General features: G+C 45.3%; 1 protein-coding gene across 7 annotated transcripts in view; it reads right to left on the bottom strand.

Moving 5' to 3' along the window:
- The window catches only part of KALRN (kalirin RhoGEF kinase), a 721,333-nt gene that overhangs the window by 39,081 nt on the left and 663,159 nt on the right, over window positions 1-19,093 (bottom strand). For 3 of the 7 annotated variants that reach the window (XM_054575197.1, XM_054575193.1, XM_054575195.1), the window contains 11 exons: window positions 18,291-18,357; window positions 16,561-16,664; window positions 16,302-16,371; window positions 15,908-15,994; window positions 14,928-15,020; window positions 13,890-13,940; window positions 12,972-13,049; window positions 9,642-9,827; window positions 9,107-9,278; window positions 5,828-6,066; window positions 3,426-3,956 (listed from right to left, as the gene is read on the bottom strand). In XM_054575197.1, coding sequence (XP_054431172.1) covers window positions 3,699-3,956; window positions 5,828-6,066; window positions 9,107-9,278; window positions 9,642-9,827; window positions 12,972-13,049; window positions 13,890-13,940; window positions 14,928-15,020; window positions 15,908-15,994; window positions 16,302-16,371; window positions 16,561-16,664; window positions 18,291-18,357 — 1,405 coding nt within the window. In that variant the 3' untranslated portion in view covers window positions 3,426-3,698. Of the gene's footprint in view, window positions 1-3,425; window positions 3,960-5,827; window positions 6,067-9,106; window positions 9,279-9,641; window positions 9,828-12,971; window positions 13,050-13,889; window positions 13,941-14,927; window positions 15,021-15,907; window positions 15,995-16,301; window positions 16,372-16,560; window positions 16,665-18,290; window positions 18,358-19,093 lie in introns of those variants that run through there. The other 4 variants (XM_054575198.1, XM_054575191.1, XM_054575192.1 and 1 more) reach the window with 3 other exon arrangements.

The raw sequence follows: 19,093 nt of genomic DNA on the forward strand, positions 1-19,093 counted from the left end.
AGCCCCTGTGGCGGTGGGCCGCTGACCTCACCTCCCATGGGAGGCGAGCGAGGGTGGACTTTGACTCCTGACAGATGTGCAAGGTTGACTGCAGCGTTTTAGGAAAACATGAGCAGTAGGTTATGAACCTCTACTGAGGGCCATTTTAAAAAATACTGATGAGGTCTTACAGGACTGAGGAATTCCCTTTCGGAAGGGTATGGTGGATAGGGGAAGAATGGGAGAGGGTGGGAGAAAACGGGAAAGGTAAAAGAAGTATACTCTATAGTGCATATGCTACTGGCACTTTCCCAGGACCAGGTATAGATCACCAAATGGATGACTTTGAGGTTTCCATAACCTCATTTGTACTTGAGCTGTGACCACTCCCAAACACTGTAGCACAGATAGGATTTTCTGGGGCATTCAACTTAATGAACAGTTAAGCGCCACTCATTCATCCGAATAGTTTAGGATAAAGGGTGTTTTGGCCTAGGTTGTCCACATCACTTGGTGTTTGTGAATATAGGGCTCTGTCAAACCACTAAGAGGTTTTCCTGTTGGGAGAAGAACCAAAATACACCCCCAAGGAGGGGAGGGCGGCAATGCCCTTTCACTCTGTCCTAACTTCTTTCTTCCCATGAGGGGGCTGGGAGCTACTTCTTCACAGACCTGCAAAGAGAAGCTCAGAGCAGAGCTCTTGACATGTTAGGACTCAAAGACAAAGATACCAAAAGCCAAGTCACCCCACACCATCAATGGCCCTGGGCAGGCATCATCAATTTCAGACGTGGCCACGGAGTTTGGATGAAGCTCTAATATCATCTGAAACAAGTGAGGTTGGCTTCCTTTCAGTGTCTCCTTGTCAGCTTTAGGCCTATGTAGACCAGAGCTCAATGAAAAGAGCTTTCATTGAGGGAGACAGGAGGGAGTGAGGCATAGGAAATTTAGGAGGAAGGAAGGCACTCCAAAATGTATAGCATCCCCTCCAGAAAGTTTATCATATGTTAGGAATATTAGCATGTTCTGAGAGAAAGCTGCCCCCAAAATATTATTCTCTGACACATATGGTTAAAAATCAACCTTCTGAGCAGGGAAGAGCAATCATAGTCACATTCTTGAAGTTTTTGGGAAAAGTGGGCTCCTTTAAAAGGCAAGAATCTCTTGGCAGACCTTCTCTTGCAGCTCCTAAGCAGGCAGGCTGTCTGGGATCCATGCACACCAGCAGCTCGCCCCACTTGCTGTATCTGAATGGAGGCCAATCATGGAAGCTCACCTTAGATGATATCACTCTGCTAACTTCAGACTTTCATCTCATACCTTTACCCCAAAATCCATGCCTCTAGCTCTTTCTGAGAACATCTTGAGCCAGGCAAATGCTCGCTGAAGACTCCCAGGGCAGACAGCACAGTGTGTGCTTGTGAGTGTGGGGGTGTGTTCCTATGTTTATTAGAACCCTGTGGGTCATTCAGTATGCTTGGTGAGAAACTAGAGACTTCATAAACAACGTTCAGAAGGACTCAGAGCAGTACGAATGGCAGGACAGGCTCAATTTCATATTTTTCATCCTAGAAGAATTCATCATCAAGGTGTGGGGAGCTTCCATCTCTTGGCCACAAGCCCAGAGCTTGATGTGGAAGCCGGGCTTCAGTGACACTGATCCTGTAGGCATCCCACTAACTCTGACCTCTGTGGTCACAGCAGGCCCTGGGGTGGGTGCAGTGAGTGTTCTTCACTGATTAATGACAACCGCCCTTAGTCTGTTGCTCTTCTCCACCCCCACCAATCCTTGTCACCAAGAGCAGTTGACAAGGAACCAAAATGACCAATTTGTATCGAGTCTGTTCTCTCTCACTCAGCCTGACACCCCTCCTACATTCCCTCCCACAGAGGGTGTGAAAAAGTGACCAAAAGACCCAAAGGTGAGGAGGAGGATGAGCTCAGTGCTTGGATAATTAGATCACAAATCATTACGAGTTAGCTCTGTAAGGCCACTGATTAATAAAAACTTCAAAGCCTTGAGAGCCTTTATTCCCAAGGCTTCTTAAAGGGCACCAAAGCCAAGTGCCTTTAGGATAAAGTTAATTGGGCCTATTTGTCCCTTAGGGGTCGCTACTGATTGGCAGCTGGGCCTGTAGTTACCTAGAAAAGCCAGGGTGAGGTCAGTAGACTCTGACACCTGAGCTACAGAAAAGGCCCACGGAACACAGTTCTGCTGGTGACCCTGCTCAGACATCTCTTTTTTTTTTTAATTTATTTTTTCAAATACATTCGTCTCTGCCTACCCCCCACCACTTTCCCTTGCCCCCTCCCTCCTTCCCTCCCTCAGCTCTTCCCCTTTGGTTTTGTCCATGAGTCCTTGCTATATGTTCCTTGTCTTTCCCTTTCCCTCCCTTTTCCCTGCCCCCCTCCCCTCCTTCCTTCCCTCTTGTCTCTGTTGATTTCTTTTCCTTTCAGTGTTGCTGCTCTTATTTTCCTTGCCCACGGAGCACAGTTCTGCTGGTGACCCTGCTCAGACATCTTATGGGAGCTTCTTCCACCCCTGACATCAATGACCGCACAGCATGGAAAGCAGTAGGGGGTGCAAGCCAAACACTACCTTCTCCTCTAGTCATTGATTTACATAAGGACCTCAAGGTCGCCCAGTTGGACAGCATCCAATCTGCATCATTCCTCATCTCAGAGGTTAGAGGGAAACCAATAGGCACTATTTAGAAGGGAAGGCTGGGGTTGGAGCTTTAGCAACTGTTTGTGAAGGAAAATACTGCTAACGCATTCAACCAACTCCTAAAATATAGGAAAGGAAAGAAAAGGAAAGGGGGTGGGGGGAGAATCATTCACATACTTAAAAGTCCCAGAATAGTGAAGTGGGGAAAAAGGGTCAACTAGTCTTTAACCTCATTAAAACATGCTCATGGTGAAAATTTATTTTACATATTTAAAATAGTACATTAAAATTATTAGTTACATTACAGGTACAATGATGAACATTGTGACTCTCCATTATATTGCACAACCTGACTCCATCCATATGGGTTTCTTTAAATAGTGCAAAATACTTTATACAGGAATGTGTTCGGAAGGGTCTTTGCAACCAAAATAAGGAAAAGAAATATCTTACAAATTACCATGAACATATATTAAAGGAACAGGGGAGGGAAAATAAAAAAAAAAAAGTACAATCTGTACAGAGGAATTGCCATAGACAACCAAAAAGTTCCCTCTCTCCTGGGAGAAGCAGCAGGCTTCTAACCTGTACAGGTCTGTCTGGCATTTGTGCTAAAGTAATTTTTTGGTGTCAATCAAAAAAATATATATATATCCGTAACTTAGTACAATATAAATAGAAGTCCAGTCCAGTGAATCCTGTGGTGGGTCAAGTGGAGCAACGGAAGGCATGCTTTTGTCACCTAGGGTCTCAGTAGGGTCCTTTTCTTAATGGGGGGGGAAGAGAGGGGAAAAAATGAACAAAAAGTTATAAACAAAAAGAAAATAAAAACTACCACCACTACCATCAACAAAAGCAAAAAAATTCAGAACAATCCAGCCTGGATGCCCCATGCTGCGTGTGGTCCCAGCACTCAAACATCGGTTCCGGTGGCACTGTCGAGATTAAGCAGCAGTAATTCCCTACCGTGTGTTTGCATTTTTGTGTTCTTTGTTTGTTTTGGAATTTTTTTAATCCACATACTCCTCTCCCAGGGAAGCCAACGAGGCACTTACTTGATGCTCCCGTCACTATTTTCGGCTGCTGCCGTGGCTTTGGTGAGCGGTGCCAGGATGCTGCCCGGGACCCAGCCCTCGGCTGCAGGTGAATGGTCGCTGGCAGGCTGGTACACCAGGCACATGTTCTGCTGGGTGACTGCGAGGACCTGGACCACCTCACCTTGGCTCACACAAATTTCATTCTCCTTCAGTGCATAGTAATCTTTGATCACGGCCATGGATGAGGTCCCATTGCAGCCTCCCAGGTCACTCTGCTGGGAGACAGGGTGAGAGGAACCCAGATACAAGAGGGCTGGTTCACAGGGGCTTGCTCTGCATCCTACTGTGTGGTGAAAAGCCAAACCTCCCACTAGCAGGGTAAATAACAAGCAGCATATTATCTTGAGTAATGACATTATATTCTTGTTTCATCCAATATATAATCAAAGGTGAATAGGTAGAAATACTGCCTGACCTAGATAAAGGTGTAACCACACCTTCCACCCGGAAGCCCCTCCTTAGCATGCAACCTTCCTGCCTGCGTCCTCTGATGGATGGACGGAGAAGCGTGGTACTGGCAATGGGATATATAAGCGGCTGGGCAAAGTGAAGATAGGGCAAACAAGTTAGGGGTCATAGCGCCCAGTGGGAAGAACACAGATGCTTTGATACATTTTTCTTCCTTTTGAAAAAGCATTGGTCTTACTCTACATTCTGACCCTTCTTGAGACAAGAGTAACAATGAGACATTCGCCCAATTCAAAGGCAAGGTCATGACCTACCCTGACCCAACTTCTATGGGAACAGAACTCCTCCAGTTTCCCCTGTACCCGTTTATATGGAGGCCTTGCCTCTGTGGCCCTTTCACGTGGCTCTGCACCAGGGAAGCTGCTTCTAGACAGACCTGTAACTCCCAGGGAGGCCTGGCTGCCTCACAGAGCATAGTGGGAGCCAGAAATTATTCGAAAGCTGTCACAAAATGCCAATGTGACTTCAACTTATTCACAAGAGCAGGAAGTTTTTTAAGGTGGAAAATCATTTCTAGGTGATGTGATGAAATAAGTCAGTACAGTTACTGTAACGCAGAATTGAATTTAGACAGCGTTAATTTTTTTAAAATCGGTATCATCGAATAATTTGGGTAAAAAGAATAAAAGTGTAAAATCAGAACACATAGGTCAAAATGTAGCATTCCTTATCATAGACCCACTGAGTTCCAGAGGAAAGTGAGGCTTAATCTGATTAACTAGCTTGCTGAGGTTCTAGGGCAAGTGAGTTGGAGAATTTGGAATGGAAACTGGATTTACCTAACTCCTAATCTAGCACTTTTTCCCATTTGTTCTCTGGTTCCTACTGCCTTGTAGGATCAAAACAAATGTGTAGACTAGGTCTACAGTTAAGTCTGTGGCTATCCTCAGGAGATGTTTAAATGGTGGATTATGTATGATAAATGTTTAATCCAAGACTGGCTGACCCATGGCACACACGAGTAACTTCTTGCCACATCAGCCAATGGGTAGTAAAGAACTGTGAGCTCATTTTGGCAGCTCATCATTAGAAAAGGCAATCTCTTTAAAATGTCAAACACTAGAGTTGTGACTTATCGATGATCTGCACCATAAGTATTCTATTTGGTATAAATCACCTGTTTTCATAATTTCTACAATAATACGTTATATTTGTATAGAGTTTCTGTAGATGACAATAGCCCTTGAACAGAATGTCTGATCTGGAGGGAACTGGTCTTACACACTCAGTTTGCAGGGAAGAAAGAGAAATAACGGAGAATAGTCTGTATCCAGTGGGCTGTTCCTGCCAAAATGATCACCATAAAAAAATGCTACTTCTGCCCTGGCTGGTGTGGCTCGGCAGACTGAGCACCAGCCTGCGAACCAAAAGGTCGCTGGTTTGATTCCCAGTCAGGGCACGTGCCTGAACTGCAGGCCAGGTCCCCAGCTGGGGGCGTGCAAGAGGCAACGTATTTCTCACATGTCATGATTCTCTCCCTATCTTTCTCCCTCCCTTCCCCTCTCTCTAAAAAATAGATAAATAAAATCTTTAAAAAAAAATGCTACTTCCTAAAGTGAACCCTAAGGTCGTGCCCTCAGAGTGGTAAGGATGGGAATAATGCGCTGTCACTTACCTTGCTGGCCTCAAACTTGTCCCCAGGCTGGTGGTAGTCGAACCCTGGATTGCCATTGGAGGTAGATATCTTCAGGGGTGGCAGAGGCGGGTTATAGCTGGAGCCCTTTGGGGGCTTCTCAGAGCCCATGGGGACGGAGGAATAGGGCCTGGGGCTGGCTTGGGTAGCCCTAGCAGGCTGGGACCTCATCACAGCTGTGCTCCTCTCCTTCCGCTGGTACTCAATCGGTGACTGTAGCGCTGCAGGATGACAGTGGACAGTTACTCCAACCTTTGGGAATTGCATAGGATTTGGAGGCTTCTTAGGGACATGCTCAATGCCAGGCATAATGAGGACACATGAGGAAGACAATGCCCTTATTGTTAAGGAATTTGTAATCTACTGTGAGAATAAGAAACCTACCTGAATAATAAAAATACGCATACAAAGCCCAAATTGTTGTCATATGTGAGGTGCAAAGTGTTGTGCAAAAGAAGGGAGAGAGGGCTCTATAGTATATATGCATGTGTGTGTGTATGTATAGGTGGTGGCGAGAGAGAACTTCAGAAGAGGGCCAGCTGTCAGACTCTGCCACGCAGACTCTGCAGGAAGGAAGCAAGTGTCTGGGGAACAGGATGGAGTCAGATCACGTGGATGACAGTGTATGTCCATGGAGAAAGAGAGGAGATGGGTAGGAGAGGCTGGAGGTGCCATGGTGTGAAAGATCTAGAAAGCCAAGTCTAGATTTAATTCTGAAGATCATGAAAAGTGATTGGATTCAATGAGCCTGAACATTTCAAATTCAGATTCTACCAACAAAGCCACACTCGAAGAACGTTAACCTGTAGCAGTTGGGAGGAGAGACTGCAGAGGCTGATTCAGAGGCCATGAGACAGTAACAAGCGAGAGGCCTAATCAGAGCACAGTTAGTGGGAATGTGAACGGATGTGGTGTGGCAAGTGCCGGGGAGGCAGACTAGACTCTGACCCAGCCTAGGTGGGAAAATAAGGCAAGAATTGAGGGTCATTCAGGTTTGGACACTGGGAAAATGGTGGTCAAGGAGCAAAGATGTGAGCTTTGTTTTACTGAGTTGAAAACAGTAAAGTCCCAAGGTCTGAGTCCTGAACAGCAAGGCAAAAGCAATACAGGTTAAATTCTGTAAATCATGACTTCAAGGGCTGGCCCGATTATGTTGGTTTTATCATATTGACTGTAACAAATACTTAAGTGGGTTAACATCTGGGGCCCAGAGAACTTTCAATTATAAAGGTATTTCTGTAGTGATAGGTATGAACTTCAATAGGACTCAACATAGGCCACACTTCCTTTCTATTTAAGGTCTCAGGAGGGAAAGATGGGCTCTGAGATGCCTGCACATGTCTGCAGGTAAGCCTGGCCCTGGCCCATCATCACATCCTTGTCTCTTGAGTGTGTCAGGGCTCAGCCTTTCTCCCTGGAGAGTGTTCTCTAGGCATACAATATTGAGGTATTGGTAATCCAGTTCCGTAATAGCTTCGCAGTTCACTAAGATTAGGAGAGAGGTCTCTTGGAACCATGTACAAGTCTGAATCATTGACTGTGCTCAGAGAAACGCAGCTCTAAGTTTTAAGCAGATAGCAAAGAGTTGTGAAGCAAGCCTTGTCAAATTAACCTCCTGAGGCAATACCTCTCTCATGGAATTGGGATGTTACCTGATTACACGCAATAACTGTGCGCAAGGATTTGAGCCTGTGTTCTTCCACCAGCCTCAATTTGCAAAACTTAGGTGCCAGCGTCAGGAAAGCTGTGCATGGACTGCCGGGGTTTGCTTCCAGCTAATAAATGCGGTGTCTTATTCCTGAACCTGTTTCTTTCTTTGCTTTGTTTGCTAGGGAGCTCATAGATAAATGTGTGTTCTACCACTAGCAATTATACTACAGTTTTATGGTTAAGAGCCTAATCTTAAGTTACATAGTTCTGGGTTCAAGTCCTTGCTTCTGTGACTTTGGACAAGCTTCTTAACCTCTCTGAGCTTCTTTTTCCTCACCTCGAAAATATACAATGACAGTACTTAGCTTTCCATGTTGATGTGAGGATTAAATGTGACCATACATGTGAAATGCTTTGCATGATGCCTGGCCACGGAGAAAGAATGGCAGCCATCGCTGTTATTTCAATTATTACTGGTTTCAATTTATTGTCCTACCTTATTTTTCTTTTGCCCTGAATGGATGAACTTAGAAACCTTATTCCAGCTTAGAATCTATCAGAAATTACTGATAGAGTTAAATTTAATCAATGTATTTTACATATGCACATATTTTTGCATAAAATTATTTTGTTAACGTAAGTGTTGATTCAAAGTTGTACATTCAGACACTGTAAATTTTATACAACTTTCATTACTATCCTTCGGGGCTGGGCTGGTGTTTAATTTTCAATTTTTTAGAATGAGAAAGAACCCTACAGATAACTTATTTTTTTAAAGAAGCTTTTATTTACTTATTTTTAGAGAGAGAGGAAGGGAGAGAAACATCAATGTGTGGCTGCTTCTCACACACCCCCCACCGGGGACCTGGCCTGCAAGCAACCCAGGCATGTGCCCTGACTGGGAATCAAACTGGCGACCCTTTGGTTCGCAGGCTGGTGCTCAATCCACTGAGCCACACCCACCAGGGTTAATTTATTTTTTTCCTCAAACTATTCTACAGTTGGGGGACCAGTGTGAAACTGCTTTGAAGTTTTATGTCCTATCTTAAAAAAGTCATGGCATTCTGCTATATAATTCTTTTTATTTGTTTTAAGATAAACACAGTGTGTTAAATCTCCTGTCATGGAAGAGATGACTTATCCAGGCTCTCACACTGCTGTCAGTGGAAGGGGCATTTGAACTGATCTGCCAAATTCCCAGTTGTCTCTAGATAACCTGAGGGAACCTGTGAGGGCACCAGCCATTGCCACCAAATGGGAAGACACACGTCATTGATGGCCCCTAAGGGAAAGAGGATGTGCCCATCTCAGACTTTTTCCTCAGTTATTACCAGCTGGTAATGGTGATCACAAGACAAGTATCCTGTGTGTAGGCTATGAGGGAATATCCCTTCTTTTGAAAAGATGGGGCTTCTTTGTAATGCTTCATCTGTTGCACTTGTGTATTCAGGTTCAGAAGAATTCCAAACAATGTGTTTTTGAAAACTACAAAGTTGAACTTCACATAAGACATGATCTGGGCTCACAACACATCATGAACCCAGACCCAAGGAAAATCAGAGGTGTGGGTCCCATAAAATTGCCCTGCTAGAAGTCAGGCCCAGTACCCACCATTTAAGAAGTCTCGCTGTGTTTCTAAGACTTGATTGATGTCCTGCACCCAGGCCTGCTGGATGTCAGGGTTGGCAGCTTGCAGAATGACCCTCTCTGAAGTTTCCCTGTTCATGAGCGCAAACTTGCAGGGGTCATTGTCTACGTTCTCCTCCAGGACCAAGTAATTCATCTAGAAGACATCAAGTCAATCCTTTTCATATTTAAGTGGTTTAATAAAAATCAACAACACATTACAGTTCCTCACAGTTTTTCTTTCAGGAGCCGTTTCCAAAATTTTGCCCTGGATCTAACAGCTAAGTATTTTGGTCTCTGTGTCTGAGAGAATGACCTGACCCTGGAGAACCTGCAGGATCGTGCTAGGGACTGGCATTCAGCCTGCCACTCCTCACAGATATCCAGCCTTCATGCCTGAAGGTTATTAGGTTGGAAGATCTTCAGTGCTCAGGATCCTTACTTACTCCCCTGTCTGAAGGAAGCAGCTTTCCCAAATTTGGCTCTTCCTTGTCCCTACTCATCCCCACTGGATCCTCACCTTGATGCTCCTTTTGAACATGTAGCCCGGGGTGAGAGATCCCTTCCTGAGCAGTTCACTGAAGATGACAATTTGCTCAAAGAGGAACACACGCCTCTCCTTGGTCCGGGACTGCATGCCTGCATCCAGCTCAATCACATAGAATGTGTCCTGCTGCAGCAGCTTCCCCTGAGCGGTCAGGGTGCCCTGGTGGAGAGAAGAGCTAGGGCTGAAGTGAGTGAGAAACAGGGAGATGACTGCAGCCCTCTGGGTCTAAAGATTCTTCCCTCTGGGGACATGGACAGCAGACCTGATACCAAAATCCTCAGGTCTCTAGTAAGACCAAATTTGGATCTACCCATTCATCTAGGGCACACACAAGGGCTCTGTGGAGAAAGGGAAAGAAGGCAGGGAAAGGGTAAGAAGCAGGTCCAGGAAAATTCCTGAAGGAAGATAAAATTATTAGCTAAAAAGATGTTCAGAAATTACCCTAGCCCTTCTTGTTTTTTATTAGAAGAACATAAAGTAAGTGATGCTTGGAGCTCTGAGAAATGTGCCTGCCTGGCTCCCTTGCAGCATGAGTGGCCATGGACTTAGAACCAACCACGGCCAACAGAAGTGATGTAGGCAGCACCACAAATAGTCTGATAAATTGGGCCCCTCTTTACTCTTATTATTTTAAAATGGAGGAAATTCTTGTGAAGTCTTTGTCTCCTTCTACAAATCTACAGGTAAAGTTGGGTTACTGTAGATAGGTACCCATATTTTATAAGCTAGTAGATATTTTTGGAGTCCTGTGATCCGTCTTACAATGCCACCAGCTACCAGGCCACTTGACATGCAGCCTAGGAGGTGAAGCCTATTTCATTTGCCAGTTTCTGACCAGATTTTCAGAGATGTCGTCACATCTTTGAAGAAAATATGGCTCAACCCTACAAGTCTTCGCAGATGCTATCAAAGAGCCTTGCTTTTTCTACCATTCTGCAAAGAGAAGATGCTGACATCTGAGACAGCAGGCCAGAAGGCCTCCTCTGAATCATACTCTCTCAGGTGACAACTTTATCCTTTAATGCAAATTTGGGCCATCCTTTGCACATGGTGCCAAACACTGCCCAGTACATGGGTCATTTTTCTTTCATGCTCCTGGGAAACACCTTACCTCTCCTTGGATCATGCTCCTTACTGTCAATGTCAGCAGGCAAACAGGCTTGTCTCTACCCTGGTCCAAAGTTAATATTAAGCCAGTGACCAGCTAGTCAGGAAAGCTCTAGAAGCTCTATTAATATTGCATAAGAGCCTGACCCATGAGTTATGGCCCTGCCAATGCTGAAGGGAAAGCTAGAGGTTTAAATTTGGGGAGGGAATCGAAGTGAAGGGGTTACCTTCTCCCTGGCCCAAAGCCATGGACTCCAGAAGGAATGGAAATATGTTCATGGTCCTCCCCAATTAGGTGAAGGAATGCAAAGGAGGTTCTCTGGGGCTTGAGGGAAAAAGGAGCCAGTGGTACTTGATTTAAAAGAGAAAACAATTAAACACCCTGGTATGTGGCCTTTTGTGGACACACACATATGCACAATACAGTTCCTATGAATCTGTCTCGAATTAGGCAGCAAATCAGATACTGTTTCTCTTGTCAGTGGTCAGTTTCTCCAGGGACCAAGAGTCAAGCCACACTCCTGCTCAGAAAACATGGAGACTTCAAAGTTTAAGAGCAAAAGGAGTTACTTGTGTTGTCCAGAATAATTTCAGACCTAGCATAAGTCTAACAGAAAAAGTATAAACCTTCACCTAGTATGACTAAAACTCTGCGTAAGAACTCAGAATATGTTTTCTCTGTGTAACCCTCCTGACTTTCCTGCCTCAGGTCTACGGTGTAACACTGGCAACCTATGAAAAAAGAACAGCAAAAAAGATCCTCTACCTACTTCCTGGTCACAATAAAGCAATGGAATCAGACAGGGACAAGAGGATGGGCTGGAAGAGCAGGAGGAAAAAAGAATTTGCCTCAAGAAAACCATGAATCCAACTCAAGAACTCAAACCTGAATATAGCATCTCCTAAATTTACTTATGGACCAGACTGTCTTATATCTATTCTAGTCTACCTCTTTTAATTTAGCCAGAAGAAAAGGTCTATTACTGTCTTAATTATGCCAACTTTCAGGAATCCCTTTTCTCCAAAAAGGAATAATAAAATCTTAGGTAGCAGGATTACCAGGAAACAGGACTGGAAGATGCGCATCTTTCTCTAAGGGGCTCAACAACAACCACGTACCAGTCAATAACTGTGTCAGTTCCAATTTTATCATACTGGTATTCAAACAGATTATGTTTAGTTAATACATGAGGTTTGGATATAAACGAATACTAGCCACTTACTAAGTCTAAGTTAGAAAAATCAACTTGTTCTTTAAAGGTTCATTGTTATGGGTTGAATTGTGTTCCTCTGCAAGTTGTATGTTGAAGTCTCAACACCAGTACTTCAGAATGTGACCTTTTTGGGAGACAGGGTCCCCACAGAATTAAAGCGAGGCCACTGCGGTGATTGTACTTGAGTATGACTGGTGTCCTTATAAAAGGGGGAAATTTGGATCCAGAGGAAAGGTGAGGTGAATATATAGGAAGAATGCCATGTACGCAGAAGATGGCCATTTATCAGCCCAGGAGAGAGACCTGAATAGACCCTTTGCTCACAGCTCTCAGAAGGAACCGCTATGCCTATACCTTGATTCTGGACTTCTAGCTTCTACAAATGTGAGATGATACATGTCTGTTGTTTAAGCCACCCAGTCCGTGGTATTTCATTATGGCAGCCCTAGCAAACAAGTCCATTGACGGAAACCAAAATCCTGGGGCATCTAGCTGTTTCTCCTAAAATTTGATTCTCCTCTTCAAAGAACAAAAAAAATGCTTATTTACCTGGAAAGCCAGCCACTGTATAGACCTGCTTATTAGAACCACCTTCTCAAGAAAGTGTCCCAGTTTCCCTTTGGTTCTATTTCCATCGCAGTCCCACTTTCCCTCACAAAGCTGGCATTTCTCAGGCAAGCGAGAAGAGGGGAGAGGTCATTGCCAGGTCTGCAGTCATAAAGAATTATGGGTCTTTCCAACCCTCTGAATGCTGACTCCAGCTTGGCTGACTGCTCTGTAACTTTCTCTGACTGCCCTGTCACTTGATATCCTAAATAGAAGAGTTTTCTAGGCCTGTGAACCAGAGGGGACAGGCACAAAGGAGTAGATGGTGAGTGAAGAGGCAGAGGAGGCGGGCCCAGGACTTCAAAGGGAAGCCCCCGCAGCCTGGGCCCCTGCTGCCCAGAGGACAGAGAGTTTAGGAGCATTCTTAAGGGCTCACCTCAAAGCCCTGCAGGCGTCCCAGATTCATCATGTCATTGCAGCGTTTTGGAACAAGGCACATTAACTCCACGGCTTTCTGAGGGAAAGAACAAAAGCAGCTCAGGAGGGGGAACAGGAAGCTCAAAGAAGTTTTGTGATGGACGGCAGAGACTCTCTGGTAGTTCCTGATTCTAGGAAAGGACACTGGTCCCTGCTGCCCACTCTCAGAGGACTGTGGGACTGTCTGTTCTAGGTGGGGGAGTTGGTCATCAGTGCAGGGCTTCACACGTGGGGACAACGCTACCCAGCCCACCCCTCTCCTACCTTCCCACTTTTGGTTACCAAGTCCCTTTTCTTCTTGGATGTTCTTTCTTCTCTCTGTTGCTTCCTAGCTGCCCAAGCCGACAGCTTAGCCGGGCTTGTGAACCACTGGAGTTTTTAACCTAAAATAACCTGCCAGAATGGCCAGAGGATTCTTTGGCTTAGAACAATCCCCATGGTGACATTGTTTCAAAGGACTTAAGGAGTAATCCTTGGGGGCCGGGGATGGAATGAAAATGGAATACTTCATATGGTAGATTCAAATGGTACCTGGATTTATGGATACAGTTGCCCACTGAAACACCCAGTCTCTGAAGGATGTTACGGGGCTCAGATATCACACTTTCCCACCACGGGTCACTAGGAGCCACAAGGAGAACACCAGTGGGGCGAAGCTCTGATCAGGCCCAGGACAGAATTCTCAAGTTCTAGAAAAACACTCACTGTATTCATTAGAACTTGCTATTCCCTCATCCTGCTGAGCACCTGCTAGGGGGCTCTTACTGTCCTAGAGGAGTCAGCCTGGACCCTCAGTCAACCAGAGGCAATCTTCCCCCTTTGGAGACAGACATCCAATAAATGTCCCTAGACAGCATTACAAGCAGAAAATACTCACCTCGATATCTGAACACTCCAAACCCGCCTTCTCGCTGTATCTCAGGAAGTCCTAGCAAGTCAGGGAAGCACGGAAGGGTGTGGGAAGGGTGAAATCAGTTGGGAAAATAGAGCACTATAAAAAACCTCGCATCCTGTCAACCATGATAACACCCAAAAGACCTTCCTTCCCAACAGGGGTGGCAATGCTTTGTAGTAGCTGAGATATGAGGTCACAAGTCATAATGTACATATATCACAGAGAAAACCCCCAGGATAGTCAAAGATTCAAAACTGTGAGGAAAGGGAGGGAGGAAGGGAAACAGGGGAGAGAGAGAGTTATGAATAGAGAAGAAAAAGGGATTATGAGAAGAAGGGATGGGAGAAAGGAAAGTTAAATCTCTCTTCCATTTACCTCCTATTTCTGTTAAGACAAATCAAATTAAGCCATTAAAAAGTAAAATACAATCAAATTTTAGATTTTACTCATGTAAGGTTTCTAGGGCCTTTCTTCTTCATTCTGCTTGGATTCCACTCTGATTTTATGCTTATAATTTTTCATTTTTTAAAGGTATTGTACCAAGTTAGTGAAGGAACTCAGTACAAGAGGGAAGTACAAGAAGGGAAGGAGGGAGGGGGGTGGGGAAAAGGAAGGGAAGGGGAAAGTTAAGGAACATATAGCAAGGACTCACGGACAAAACCAAAGGGGAAGAGCTGAGGGAGGGAGGGAGGGAGAAGGCAAGGGAAAGTGGTGGGGGGTAGGCAGAGACAAATGTATTTGAAAAAATAAATTAAAATAAAATTTAAAAAAATAAATAAAATCTTAAAAAAAATAAATTGAAAAAAAGAAAATAAATGAACCAACCTAAAATGTGGGAACAATAGGTATACAATTTTAGGGGGGAGGTAAAGCTGACACAACCAACAGACAAGATAGAAGCCCTCACGTGCCCCCCCATGAGCCCATGGGAAGAGTATGGTGGAGACAGAACCTCCAGCTAAAGTGTTCTGCTAACTCAGAGCCTCCCCTGGCCCTGACCCAGGCTCACAGCTCTCTTACCTTGAGGAGCAACTGATATTTTGTTATTCTCTGAATGGGCTTGATGAGGAAGTCGCTAAGTGTCAGCCTTTGATTTATCTCCTGTTTCACCTCCTGGAACACAAGGGAGTTAGGTTAGAAAAAAAAAGAACCAAATGGGGTGCTCTGGATCAGGGCTCAAGGCAAGGACGACAGGCCTTCATGTTTGCCAATAAAGTTTTAGAATCTTCAAACCACCCAAATGGTAGAGTTGCCTACACAACTGCTATTTTGTTACTAATAACATAGAATACACATCATCACCTTCTGTACGTGAATCACTTTCAAATGCTGTATCCTCACCCCAGTCCTGGGGGACAAGTGGGAATGGGTATTTTGTTCTCTCTACCACTCCAGGGCCAAGTCAGCAATGAAGGGCTTCCCAGGGGACACGGCAACCTGGGTGCCCTCAACTCAGACCTATAAACGCCCCACTGGGGGCTCAGCCAAGTGAGGGTTGCCTCTTCTCCAGCCACATGCACACTTGCAGGCTGCGGCAGAACAAATGGTCTGAGGTACTGGACAGAACCCCTGGGAACAGAAGCAGAGGCTATGAGGTGACTGCAAGCACCTCAACAAGGTGGAGGGTCCTCAGCAAGCAGTCTCCAGGGCTGGTGAGGAACATGTGGGCACAGTCTGCCCTGGGGCCATGTGAGGAGGACCACCAGCCTCTGAAGCATTCCCTGTGTCACAATCATTCTGCACACGGGGGCTTCTAAAAGGGAGCTTCTAAAAGTGGTCCACACACTAGGCCACCTCTGCTCCTCTCCAGCAAAGCGGCTTGTGAGAATTTAGCTAAGAAGCTAATGGCTGTGTCGAGGCAGCTAGCCCTGTCCTGAAGCAGTCACCAGTGCTGTGTAGGAGCCACTAACGGATGGGTGATGGTCAGTGTTTCTGAATGTGACTGTCTTGGCCTGAATTGCCTCCCCGGACCCCAGTTCAGCAAAGCCAGAGCAGCTTACTTCAAAGAAGGCATCGTACTCAGCAACGATGTACTCTGAGCGTGGCTTGTTCTGGCAGTACCACACGTAGATGTGCAGCTTCCGCTCCTGCAAAGGCAGAGGGCAGGCGCTCAGACCCCTCGTGCCTCATGCTGAACCTCAGGGTCTACGAGTGCTCTGCTGGTCTACACAGCGACAGGACACAGATACGGTCCACACCTTGGGGACGCACCAAGGCAGTTACATATCAAGGATAGAAGAGTAAACGGAGTAGCAAGAGCCCATTGTCCAAACTGCCAAGAAAGTTAACTCGGGGAAAGGTGAAAATGAATAGCAGGGGTGAGAGAGGAATTTAAACATGCAAGTAAGCACGGCTGGTGGCATGGGAAGGGAAGAAGGCTCAGGAAACACTCACATGTTTAATAAAAAGCTGTGCCAATCTGTCTTGCTCCTGGATACATTTTTCCAGTTCAGCCAGGAAGAAACTAAAAGGAGGGAGGGGATTAAAAAAAAAGGAAGCCACATTCTTCAGCACTGTATAATTTCTCAAAGCTGAGATAAAAATGACGGAAGACTCTCCCCAAACCCTAGCCCTAAGGTCAGAGGCAGGGGCGAGGGGTCGGAACAGTCCTGGATTCCTAGGACGCCCCAATTCTCAGTGATGTAGTACTTACTCCTTATGCCAGTCATAAATCTGGTGAATATTTCCAAATACGATTTTGTCCTTTCCTCGCATGTCCTCGGGGACACCCTTTTCTTCTATTCTCTTCATGAAGCCCTAGAGGGCAGAGGCAGTGATGAGTTGAGCATCTCCACGAGAAAGCTTTCCGGGGTGAGCATAACACTGCAGCCTCGTGTAGGCGCCCACTCTCTGCATGAGTTTGAGGGCAGGTGCTTCTGTGGTTTCTCACTATTCAACCAGGACTATACCCTTGTACAGGGCGATGCACAACGTTTCTGTAAATTTCTGGATCTTGGACCTGGCTGGGTAGTCAGCTGGTTAGAGTGTCATCCCCATACACCAAAGCTGTGGGTTCGATCCCCCTTCAGGGCACATATAAGAATCAACCAATGAACGCATAAATAGAAGGAACAACAAATTGATATTTCTTTTTCTCTCTCCCCCTCTTCCTCTCTCTCAAAAAAAATCAATAAGTGAATTTCTGGGTCCCTTTCTTTTTCTCCAGTCCCATTAAGAGAGCAGAACAAGACGCCTTTCCTTCTCCTTTCTCCCAATCCAAGTTATGTCTTTAACAACTCAGAATTAGACACATCTGGTCTAGAAATGTCTTAATATGTTAGTACTTTAGACTCTGTAAATGTTATCATGTATGATCTCATTTCAGCTTTCAGGTCCAGTTTTGAGGTTGCCCAGGCTGCATGCATCCCCACCTGACAGATGAGAGAGCCAAGGCGCAGGGAGCCATGTGATCTGCCTCACAGTCGCACCGCTGCTCTCTGGCTGCCCTGGGGCGCAGCCTCCAGAGTCCCCGGCCCTCTAACTCCTGGGCTGGACTCTACACGGAGGCTGCTGCATGTCTGCCTGCCCCCTCCTTCCTTGGAGAAGAGAATAACTTTCCATAAATTAGAATTCGAGTCTTCCGTATGCCAGGTTAGTTCATTTACCCAAGTTCAGGATAAGCAAATACAAACCCTAAGTCAGCCTATTTCATAGGATGGGGACTTAATAGGTCCAAGGTGAGGAACCAGAGGCACTTTAGATATCGGACATTCAATTTTTAGAATTCACATTTTTTTGTATGTAAGATGTTTAGTAACAGGGCTTTAAGCTATCCAAATTACCCATTTACTTTCTTAGACTTTTTTATCCAAGTGTCTAAATCCCCATAAAGTAAACCCTTATGGAGAAAGAGCTGTTTTATTTACTGCCAAGTTGACTCTGAACTGTGGACCTATCAATCTTGCCTTATTAGTGGTTTTTCCTTTGTCTGTCTTCTTGGTATTTGTATTCATAACATTCTCCTTAATATCTGAGGAAATACATAAGCCCCAAGCTTTCACTAAGAGTTACCTGCTTAGTGCAGGTCATGGTGGCTCATAGCTCTGAAGAATATTATGTCCATATGGTTAAACACCAGTGAAAAGCTCAGACAAAAACTGTATCACTTAAAAGAAGGCAAATGTACACAGCCCTAACTAAGAGGCTGTAACATTTGGGGCCCTACCTCCCACTAACTCTCTTATAATAGTCAAGGGGAAAAGAAAAAAAGAAAAAACAATTACCTATGTATTCTAGCTAATCTATTCCCATTTTTAATTTCATTCTTGCAAATACCCAGAGAGAGTAAACTACAAACTCTCAAGGTAAAACACCTGGGCCCAGCTAGGGTCCAATATGCCCCTGGTCAGGTGACCACAGAACCAACCCAAGCCACCTACTCACCTCCACCACAATCCCCAGATCCTTGACATAGTCTTTCTCAGTCTGTACCAGCTCATTCAGGACAAACCTGGGCAGGAGATGAAGAACAATGAGGGTTCCTCTTCACTGTGAAGCAAGAAACCCTCACACTTAAGCTCCCAGGAAAGTTACCCTGGTGCCTTTGTGACGAGACCACCCAGAAGCCCACACCTGGCACCCCTGGGGACGGTGCTCCCTGGTGCTCTCCCCATGAGAGGCCCGCATGGAATGGCTGAGGGACCGCAGCAGAGGGGGCTTTCCCAGATGGCACGCGACATTCAGACAAAGAACGCCACTCACAACCTAGCTCTCTTCATCCTATTCTTTATGCTTCTGCCTCCCTCACCTGTGGCTGAACAATTGTAGAGACACAGGGCAGAAAGAATGACAACACTTTGGCAAAACTGAGTTATGAAAGCTTGAGGCCAAGGGATCAACATGAGACTTTTCTTCCTTCATTTCAGCTCTGTTCTTCACTTGACAAGAGGAGAAAGACATTTGCTTGATAGCAAACCTCTGAGGCCTCAGAGATATGACATCAAGTGAAGCTTTTGAGATATAGAGACTATAATTCTCTAGGTATCCATGGTAACTGGCCTGCAAAATCCCCAGTCAAGGCCAACGAGATTGACTGCAGACATTCCGAAATCACAACTTTGAATGCACAACCTCTCTCCTCACCACCAGATGTGGGATTTAACAACTTCAATGACATTTGCTTTCTTGGTTTCTTTCTTGTTAATCATTTCTTCCTCTTAGAGCATTTACTTTGCACCAGTTGCTTT

Source organism: Pteronotus mesoamericanus, unplaced genomic scaffold (assembly GCF_021234165.1).
Source record: "Pteronotus mesoamericanus isolate MK-2021 breed Mesoamerican mustached bat unplaced genomic scaffold, CSHL_Meso_final contig_27, whole genome shotgun sequence".
NCBI lineage: Eukaryota > Metazoa > Chordata > Mammalia > Chiroptera > Mormoopidae > Pteronotus > Pteronotus mesoamericanus.